The sequence below is a fragment of the Kwoniella dejecticola genome, chromosome 10, assembly GCF_000512565.2.
Source record: "Kwoniella dejecticola CBS 10117 chromosome 10, complete sequence".
NCBI lineage: Eukaryota > Fungi > Basidiomycota > Tremellomycetes > Tremellales > Cryptococcaceae > Kwoniella > Kwoniella dejecticola.
Window position 1 is genome coordinate 300,749 of NC_089310.1, and position 10,039 is coordinate 310,787.

Genomic DNA, 10,039 nt, shown 5'->3' on the forward strand with positions numbered 1-10,039 from the left:
TTGAGTGAGTGAGAAGAGGGGCATTCTCTCCCTCTTCTTGTCTGAATCACGCCATACTCATGTTTTTTTGTGTCCAACCGATAGCCCAGTAGATGTACTCTCCCACCACCTGCTAAGCGGCTACTGTATCCCCAATCACCAATCACCAATCACCAATCACCAATCACCAATCACCAATCACCAATCACCAATCACCAATCACCAATCACCAATCACCAATCACCAATCACCAATCACCAATCACCAATCACCAATCACCAATCACCAATCCCGCCAGCCTGTTCCATAGCCTGATCAAACATGCCCAAATCTTCTTTATTGACCTCATCACCCGCGTCCACCCCAGTCTGATTTCTCTCGGTAGATGACGAGACTCCCAAACCGGCAGTGCCTAACGCTCCATCGAATAGCCGCTCGTTGAATAAAACATGATTCGAAGGTGTTTGTTGGCCTTCTTTCTCTCTTTCTCTTGAGGGTTCTTCGGAGTTTGGTCTCTCCCCATTCTGGGATTTCGATCCTGATACTAATGCCGAGTTTTCACTTACGTATTGACTTGCTATGAGATCAGCAGGTCCATGACTATGACTATGAGCTTGAGTGTGATATTGGGTCTCACGAGTGAGCTCTAATTCCATGAGTGGCGGTAATCTATATTGCTCAGCTTCTCCTCCTCCTCCTATTGCCACCCCTTCTCCGCCCATCGATGAGCCCGAGGGTCCAACGTTCAGACCTGAGCCCGTATCGGTGAGATTAGGCATATCGTAAGCAGCTTGATTGTAGTAATCCTCGGGGTCCGGATTGGCGTTGGTACTGGTGCCACCGTGTTGTTGGTGTCGGTCTTGGTCGTACCCCATTTCAGGATGAGGATGTATACCGTGGATGGGGATAGACGGTGGTTGATCCCAGTAATCTCCTTGTTGAGCCTGAGCTTGAGCTTGAGCTTGGGAATGCCAGTCGTACTCTTCTTTGGGAATGTTCATCGGCATAGACATAGGCATAGGCACCATACCGTCAATAGGAGGAAGCCGGTACATCTCATTTTCTTGTCCCCCTTGTCCTCCTGGTCCTCCGACAAACCCCTCAAATCCTTCGGACGGCAATACCCCACCTTGGGGAATTCCTGGAGGATACATCTCAGTCTGATATCCACTGGCATCAATACCCGCCATCGTGGACCCATTGCTGGGGTGGGGTGGAAGCATTTGGTATGGTCTTCCATCGATATCGTAAGCTATCGTCGAGTTCGTCGGATTCGTTGAATTCGAAGAAGAAGAGGAGGACATGTAATCCATTTCCAAGGGGTACATCGAGTAATGACCCGCGGGTCCAACACCGGGATAACCTGGTGGTAAATACCCTTGTTGAGCCTGCGCCTGGGCGTGAGCATGAGCGTTCTGGTGTGCTGAATGATGAGATGAAGTAGCCAATCTATTTGTGGCTGCGTTGTATAATGACATGTTGAGCAGGTTTGTGCCGAGTAAGTTCTGCCTCATTTGTTTGGCGCGAGCTTGGGCTTTCTGCGCGCGGATGGCTCCTTTAGATAATTGGCCGACGTCTCTTCGGCGGCGGCTGAGAATATACAATAGCATGTCAGCTGATGCTTCGAGAGCAAGGGAACAGATCTCAAAATACAATGTGTCGATGTCGATGGCGATGTCGATCACGATCACAACCATCAGATCAGAAATCAGGAGACAAGGGTCAAGGTTGGGGGAAACAAATTGTGATTCGCTAAGCTGATTGACTGACCTTCTCGACCTAGCACTGGACGAACTCCCCTCCGAGCCCACATCGGACTCATTCCCCTTCTGAATAATCTGCTCTTTGATCTCCTCCTCCAACTTGTTGCCCGATTTCCCCTCTATCAGGGCCGCCGCCACTGCATCGACCTTCTCATCTTCTGCAGGATCCTTCCTCACCCTTCGTCTGATAATATCCGTGCGGCGGAAGACAGGCTGATACCTATACCCGGGGTATTTCCTCGCATGTTCCTCTTTTTCGATACGCGCTTGCTCGTTGAATTTAGCGCGGACTTCGAGAGGGGCCTCTTTCCACATTTTGGCAGCTACGACGGAGATGTTCTGGTGTTTGACCTCGACGCTCGGAGGGATCAGGTTGGAGTCGGTGATGTGTTTTCGGAAGAGGATGAAAGCGTTTCTAGCTCTTTTGATGTGGCCCTCGGGTTGCTACGAGACGAGACATGATAAAATTACAGTACCAGGTATTGTCAGATCAGCATCATGTCCATGTCGAAGAGAGCCGTGATAAGTCGATTGGGACCGGGCCTGTCCACTCACCTTCCTCGCGTGGCTCTTCTTTTTGGGTGCAGGTACACCAGCCTCAACGGAGTTAGAATGACCGGCTTCGTCCTTGATCTCGTTCAAGTCGGTGTTAGAACCAAAACCAGCTCCAGCTTCATTCTCGTTCTCGTTCTCGCTCAAACCTTGATCGGGGGTATTGAACGCCGAGGAGCCCAAGTCTGTCAGACTGCCATTAAGGTTTAAGTTCAGGTCGAAGGAAGAAGGCCATAAATTGCTAGGCGAAGTCGGCGAGTTGGTCTGAGTCGAAGGCTGAGTATCCACTCCTCCCGTTCCAGTATGGTCTCCAAACATTCGGAGGTGTGGCAGGTGAGACCAATTGTTCATATTCTTGTCATTGTCATTGTCATTGTTATTGTTATTGAGTAGTCCAGGGAAAGGTCCTCCGTACGCCTGAGCATGAGCGTGATCCTCATTCTGGGGTAAAGGAGGTAATCCTCCGCGATTCTCACCACCACCTCCTCCTTGAACACCATCGGAAGAAGCGAAGGAAGTGTGTGAATCGGTTCGATGAATAGTCGATGCCGGGAAAGGGATCTCGCCCTTCTGAGAAAGGATACCAGCACCAGCAGGACCAGAGTCAAGAGCTGGATTGAGCGAATTTGGAGTTTCGTCGTCCCGTAAAGCAGGATCGATGACTTCTTTGCCACTCTGATCGATGATTTGCACGACGGGCAATTCATTTTGAGGTGGGTTGAAGGTGGATCCAACCTTTCCTGAGAAGGAAGATGAATTGGAGGAAGTAGATAATTCGGATACCCTTCTCAGCATCGGTGGCATTATGGGTATGTTGGCCATCTGAGGCACGTTGGGCGGAGAGGCTGACGGAGTCCTTCCAAAGGCTGAGTGGGCCTTCTCATCGTTACTTGTGAGCGAGATGACCGGTGGAAGAGATTGGGATACCTCGTCTGGCGGGGCAGTAAGGATGGAACTCCCTTGGGAATGCACTGCTAGAAATCCAGAACCCCTTGCGTCAGCATCAGTCTCATCAGACTTGTGACACCTCATCCGTGAGACAGGAAGGGGAAGGGGAAAGGGGACTGCAGCGTTGAAGCTAAGGCTTACCTGACGGTGGTCGGCTGATGCCCTGCTCGACAACTGTCGGATCCTCAATGGAAGCCATACTGAGTTTCGCTTGCTTGCAAGTAACTTAAGCAAGTATCGCTCGGTGGCAAGGCAAGGCAAAGGAGTGCGGCACTACTTGTCAGCCCACTTGACGCTCGAGTCTTGTACAATGGTAAGCTCCACGACGCTTTTGGATTGTCGGGTCTAGTAAGTAAGTAAGTGTAGTCTGATGTAGTATAGTATAGTATAGTAGAGGATGAACCCTTTCAGTAGGATCTTCTCTCTTGAGAAAGTATAAGCTGATAGGATGAAAGGTTTTGTACGGTGAATTCCTTTCGATTGAGGATTCCAATCAAGAGGGGGAAAAAGGTTCACGAGCTTTTTCTACTGTATCTTAAACTGCTTGCGTACTCAGTAAACGTCTGCTTGGTCGAGTAGACATGCCTCACAAAGGGTAAGACGGACTTCCTTTGATCCGATATCGACATGATGTATAGGTATAAAGGATCGGATTTCCCTTCGTCCTCCTCCTCCTCATTGCTCGACAGGAGGATCGTCCTATCCAGCGTTACTATACGTCACTCGGGGAGAAGGAGAGGACTCATGAAAGGATGGGTGACCTGCTACGGATAGTCCAGGCGAGACGAGACGAGTCAAGTTTGGTGGTGTTTCGCCGAGTACATCGGATTGGCCTATTGCATTGAATTTGTCTGGAATAGTGTGATAGTGCAATCCTTTGTTTGCATGGTTTTAAGCGGGAAACCAATTTGCTGTACGTGCGATGATCATGCGAGGGCCTAGATGTGTCGATCGCCCGGATCATCTTCCCCTCTAAATCAAGCTCGACAAAGGAGCAAAGGGGATACTGATATAGATTATACCGATCAGATAGGAGATTGAGGAGTGTATAAGTCCGATGCACCCAAATTAGCAGATAATTCAGCGTCGATCGTTAGCGGGCCCTTCAAGTTCAGGCGCAGGCTGAAGCTCCAGTAAGACAAGGCTGCTGATTTTTGGAGCAGTTCACTGTGAGTAGCTGTTCGGCTTGAGCGATCTTATGATTCAATGCATGTTCTGGGGTGTATCACTCCTTGGAAATAGGCGTTCTATTTTGTGCTCTGAGATCAGCGCCTGTCACTGAATTTCTCTTTCGGTGTCGAGATCTGGCATACCTTTTCTAGACGTCTATCAATTCCTCTACGATGAGCCTCTCTTTGTCCCACACGTCCTTTCTCCAGTATACATCCTCCTTGAGTCTAGCCCAGACCTCCTCCAACGAGTTCATCTGGTATACCATGAAGCTTCCAGCCAGGTTGAGTTGGCCCGGTGGAGGCGGAGTAGCATGTTGTTTCGTACCCGGTCTAGGCGCTATAGGACCGCTGTAAACTATGCGCGGAAGGAAAGGTGCTCAGCTTTCATACTTGATCTATCATGGACGGTGAAGAGGTACGAGACATACCCATCAGTCCTTTCGGGTCCTTAGCAGACCTTTCAAGGTGTTCGGGACGAACAGCTAATCGCTGAGCGAGGTGATCCGGATAATCGGGAGCGTACACGAGAAATCGAGGCATTTTATTTTCTTTAGCTTTGGTGTTCGCAAGTCGATGCTAGCAGTCTCGGGAGCTTGAGAAGAAGAGACAAGACTTCGAGCAATTGACTGAGTCTATATATATACTGTCCTCTCCAGGTGGATTCTTGGACACTTAAAGCAGCGACCGTTAGTTACCGAGATCCATATCGGCCCGGAAGGGTGCCGGCCAGGTACCTGCTGTTACATGCAGCTAGGCTTGTCCACAAGCAGCAAGGACTTACGCATGCCTACTTGTTTGCGTTATCTGCCCACGTGGTTCACGTCATCATGCTCAACCTCGTCTCATTGTCATGGAAATATGCGTGAATGCGTAAATAAGAATGGTGATTTTCAAGTACGCGCTTGTCACATGTGTCTCCAGCATTCAAGAACATTCAGCGTAGCCTCGAGAGCCTAGACCTGTATCATTTAAGTGGGTGCAGGGCGTTGACGGGATAGAGTTCGCTACCTCGAGGACACCATGTCGGACCAACCCAAGCCAAGCCTGTTCTCTTCTCTGAGTCTTGGTCGAGCCTCCCGTAGTCGGCCGTCAAACGAAACCCTGACCCATCCATTGTTGGGAGCATCAACATCCTCGCTCAATCTCCCTAGTGCCGAGTCAGCTAGCTCTGACTCTTCTGCTCCTCATCTAACCCACAGGAGCAGCGGATCATGGTCATCTAAAGGAGGTCCTGCGGAACTGACAAATCTCCCTTATAAACCTCGGCAGCGTCATGGCGGCGGGATCGGTTCGACAGGTAGTGCGACCAGTATCTTTGGTCCATCAGGTACTGCTTCACCTACACTACAGCCTTCCAACCCAGTCGTGTCTACCTCACCAGTCACGCCAACAACCATAGTCTCAGCGCCACCAACTACGTCGACCTCCACTTCCACGACATTCGCACTACCCCCTTCGACATCTGAGACATCCGTGCAAATCGACTCATCAGCCTCATCTGCAGCTCCCAACCTCGCAGGGTCATCCTCCTTGACCAGCAGATTACAAATACAGAGTCTCAAAGCTGCTGCACAGAGAATAGGCTTAGGTAATGGCAGTATGGGGATGTCAATGATAGACGCTATCTTTGACAAAGGACAACTTGGTAGGGCGAAAGCAGGGGAAGGTGGAGATTGGGGAGAGCTATTACGAATACTGATGGGGGGCAAGGTATGTGGCTCGTGAAGGCGTGAGAGAAATAGAGCAGACCCAATGACTGAGATGAATCATGACAGGCAGTCCTTCTTCTCCCCACAACACCCTCATCATCCCTTCCAATGACACCCCAAACACTGCGAGATCATGTCGCTTTCATAGCTCCGCCCTTACCGCTTGCCTCTTCCTCTTTTACATCGAAACAGCCTGGAAACGCGCCGGCAGGTTCGAGTGATGAGCAATCTGCTCTGTCAGATAGTTCGAGTGTCTTTGTCACTCTATCAGGTCTAATCGGTACAACCAAGGAGTAGGTCAATTGCTTCACAACTCACACTTGTATAGACACACAAGCTGATTAGGCACTTCAGGGATGTCATAACGTTTGAATCTACAGTTCCATTCGATTCTCCTCTGATTCGGGATTTGCGTGATGCTGCAACCCGGCAAAGCGTGCTATCCACCCTACGACCTACACATATATATTCACCGTCGACCTCCTCTTCGTCCTTCCCGACGTTCACAGTTTCTAAGGATACAGCTGTATTACCCTTTCCACCTCCGTCAAAAAGCAGCTCAGTGATCAACACGGTGGAAAAGGACAAGGACAAACCACCTCCAGGTAAACTAGGTCGAATCAATCCTTTTGCTTCCCTCTTCGGCAGCGTCTCCACCACTCCAACACCCGCGCTCAGCTCTTCGCCTTCCAGCGTTCATCCTCCGGTGCCCTTATCTCCCAGTCACAAGACAGATAATACTCTTACACCTGACCGACCGCTCTCACCGGCACGAAGTCGACCAACCTCACCGTCGCCATCAAGTCCTAAACCCGCTTCTCTCCTTGCTCTCGATCAGGCAGAGACTGCATCCATCCTCTCCGACACCGCTTCTCTCTCCTTGGCTCATGGAGAAGGATACCAAGTTACAGCTTATACCGTTTCAAGGCCTATCAGGTATCATGAAACTCATAAATCGCTGACCAAAGCGATCCGCCTTCACATTCGAGAAGTGCTTGCAAGACTACCTGACAAGGTCATAGACAAAGTCGTCAAGCTCGTCTTAGCCAATGCATGTCCTGCTGCCCATGGGAACGAAATCCTAAAGGGTAGCAAGGGGCACGAGAACGATAATATAGCTATACTGGATTTCTACGATCCGACCACAACTGGAGAACGATTGCAAGATTTCATCGAGGGCATATATGACGATCTAATTTCGCACTATCGCTCTGAAAGTCAGGATGGGCTGAAGAGGAAGAGCAGCGGACATGCAACGTGGGGAAGAACCCACAGCCATGGGCAGGGTATGACCAACGAAGGCACTGATGAAACCACGAAGGAAAAAAGGGATAAAGCGAAGTTGGACAGGGAAGAATTGATAGAGCAGGAAGCTAGCGATGGTACTGAGAAGGTCGAAGCAGTAGTGTGCAGATTGCTTTACAACAGGTGAGGTTTCTGTGCCGCTCAGTGGCTTTCTATCGGTAGGCTGATGCTTGTCACAGGCTGTTCTCGCCACTCGAATCGGATGATGCAAGACACGATGAAGCGCTTGCTTCGCGCATAGCAGCTCTGAATATGTTGGACTTGTCGCTAGATCACCTTGGCTTGATAACGCAGCCTGAGGGCGAAGAACCCAAAGGAACAATCGCCAGTGGTCTTGTAGATATCGTAGATGCTGTGGGTGAAGGTAAGGCCAAATGGGTGCTTGGACAGTATCTGCACTTGACTCTGTGCTGACCATCAGCAGAGCTCCAACGTCTGTCTGGGAGCGATTGTCTGACACCCAAAGACAAGGCGACAGTGCTGATCAGAGCGCATAAGCTGGTTGTCGGTAAGTGCATCTCACTGAGCTTCAGGGAACACGAAACTCACTTGATGCCCATTCATAGACGGTCTTGCTGTATTGCCAAACGTTGAATTGCGGCCAGAAGGCGAGCCTTACAGGGCGCCCCAAGGGGATGACTCAGAGATAATGATAGATGGCAGCCCAGCACAAGCTGAACTTCCCACCATAAGGACACCGGAGAACCGATCGTCTTCGTCCTCACCCGCCAAGAAGCCCTCACCTTTCCGCAATGACAACGATTCCTCCCCCGCTCTGTCCGAGTCGTCGGATCCTCTCAATGTGCTGTCAACCGAAGTAGAAGCCACACCACGGCCGAAAGTCGAAAAATCGCCTTCGGTACCTGAGCTTATGCTCTCTGACTCAGCAAACCAACCGGCTTCTAATACAGAGGAGGATCGATTACAAGAAGCGATGTCGGACTCTGTCATGACACTTACACCTGCTATGAGTCGCGACGCTTCGAGGTCTTCGAATACGTCCATACCTCCACCAAAGGCAGCAAGCGTGAACACCAATAAGCCCACTACTTCCGGAGCCGATCTCATACTCCCTATAATCATCTTTTCTGTCGTTAAATCGAATCCAGCTCAATTGGCTTCCCAACTGATGTATCTCCGCCGATACCGCTCGGCAATCTGCCTGACAGGCGAAGCGAGCTACGCCATCGTTAATCTGACCGCCGTTGTCGAATTCCTCGAGCATGTCGATCTGGTAGAGTTGGGATTGGGCGGTGAATCGGATCGAGTGATGTCAATAGCCGACCTGTCGCCGATCGGTCTGAATTACCTCGATGACAGCAATGCAGATGCGGCGTCAATAGCATCTGCCTCCTCCCGACTGAGAGGCCGGGTATTCCAAGTCGGTGAATTGGCCGGTACGGCAGCTGGATCCGCCAATAAAGTAATCACCGGAGTGATGGATTCCTCATGGACCGCTCTCAGGGGGTTAATGGGTACTAACCCAAACGCAACTGAAGAAGGGGAACCGGCTTCGGCGGACGGTAGCGTGAATGGACCCCGACCAGGTATGAGACCCAGAGGCGCCTCGACGTTCTCGCTTGCAAGCGTCACTGCCAGTGTCGCATCGATTGCTGCTGCTGCCGCCGCTCGAAATCGGTCTCGAGCCAATTCGAGAGCGTCCGAACAAGTTTGGGGCGGCAATCAAGAATTGCAGGAGGTTTCGTCTAACTCTAGGCCAGCTTCCATCAAGGAACGATCGAATGATTACTATTCCTCCGAAGAGGACGAGACCGAGGATGAAGAAGATGAAGATGGTAATACGGGTGAAGCGAGTCGGACCGAGAAAGAAGGTAAAGATTCACTTAAAGAAGGAAATAATGGTAAAGACAAGGAAGAGAAAGACACCAAGGAAAGGGTTAGTTTGAGTAACAGATTAGCCTCGATAGGTGTATTAGGAAGATTGAGCAGTCCTGCCAATGCGCCCAATGTCACTGAGGGTGATAGCAAGAGTTCAAATGCCGAGACTACATCGAATCCTGTTCCGAGTAAAGTGAGTGTCTCGTGTGGCGATCATGACTTTTCTTTCCGGCATCGTGATATCATTTCGCAAAAAGCTGATATACTTGTGTGATTTTTGCAAAGGCATCGACATTCCTGGCGAATCTAACACCTCGTTCGATATCATCCTCATTACCTTCTTCATCTCATTCACCGGCCAATCAAGAAAGCACAGCCCATGGTCATACGAGGCGGGGCTCTCTGTTGAGTAGTAACCACTTGGATTTGGTCAAGTCGCATTCGAATTCGCCAAGAGGCAGTATTTCCTCTTTACCCCTTACGAAGGATCATTCGGGTGTATCCCTCAGCGAGAATGACGGACCTTTAGACAGATTCATGCATTGTAAGTTCTACCTTTCCCCCTTTCTGCAGAAATTTAGGCTTATTATAGTGGTGTCATAGGTGAAGTTGGAGATATCAAGATTTCTGAGATCGGCGCTTTGTTGCGAGATTATAGGAGGTTGGGCAATATCGTAGCGGACCTTCAGAGAAACCATCAATAAAGCAACGGAGACCAGTCAGCCTACCGTGCGTATCAGAGGATATCCAATGGCTTATCCATCGAGAGGGA

General features: G+C 50.2%; 3 protein-coding genes across 3 annotated transcripts; 1 reads left to right on the forward strand and 2 right to left on the reverse strand.

Moving 5' to 3' along the window:
- Nucleotides 1-254: 254 nt before the first annotated feature.
- Nucleotides 255-3,441, reverse strand: I303_107658 (uncharacterized protein; the record flags this gene model as incomplete). The annotated part of the gene is made up of 4 exons (XM_065969629.1): nucleotides 255-1,569; nucleotides 1,750-2,186; nucleotides 2,298-3,268; nucleotides 3,384-3,441. 4 exons carry the CDS (start codon nucleotides 3,439-3,441, stop codon nucleotides 255-257), a joined length of 2,781 nt encoding a protein of 926 aa, XP_065825701.1.
- A 1,119-nt stretch (nucleotides 3,442-4,560) lies between these two features.
- I303_107659 (uncharacterized protein) lies at nucleotides 4,561-4,954 on the reverse strand (the record flags this gene model as incomplete). Its single annotated transcript, XM_018410933.1, has 2 exons — nucleotides 4,561-4,769; nucleotides 4,843-4,954. The coding sequence occupies 2 exons, from the start codon at nucleotides 4,952-4,954 to the stop codon at nucleotides 4,561-4,563; spliced, it is 321 nt and encodes a 106-aa protein (XP_018259601.1).
- A 480-nt stretch (nucleotides 4,955-5,434) lies between these two features.
- I303_107660 (uncharacterized protein) lies at nucleotides 5,435-9,971 on the forward strand (the record flags this gene model as incomplete). Its single annotated transcript, XM_065969630.1, has 8 exons — nucleotides 5,435-6,124; nucleotides 6,190-6,416; nucleotides 6,478-7,551; nucleotides 7,608-7,792; nucleotides 7,853-7,936; nucleotides 7,995-9,460; nucleotides 9,553-9,811; nucleotides 9,871-9,971. The coding sequence occupies 8 exons, from the start codon at nucleotides 5,435-5,437 to the stop codon at nucleotides 9,969-9,971; spliced, it is 4,086 nt and encodes a 1,361-aa protein (XP_065825702.1).
- Between the last annotated feature and the right edge of the window lie 68 nt (nucleotides 9,972-10,039).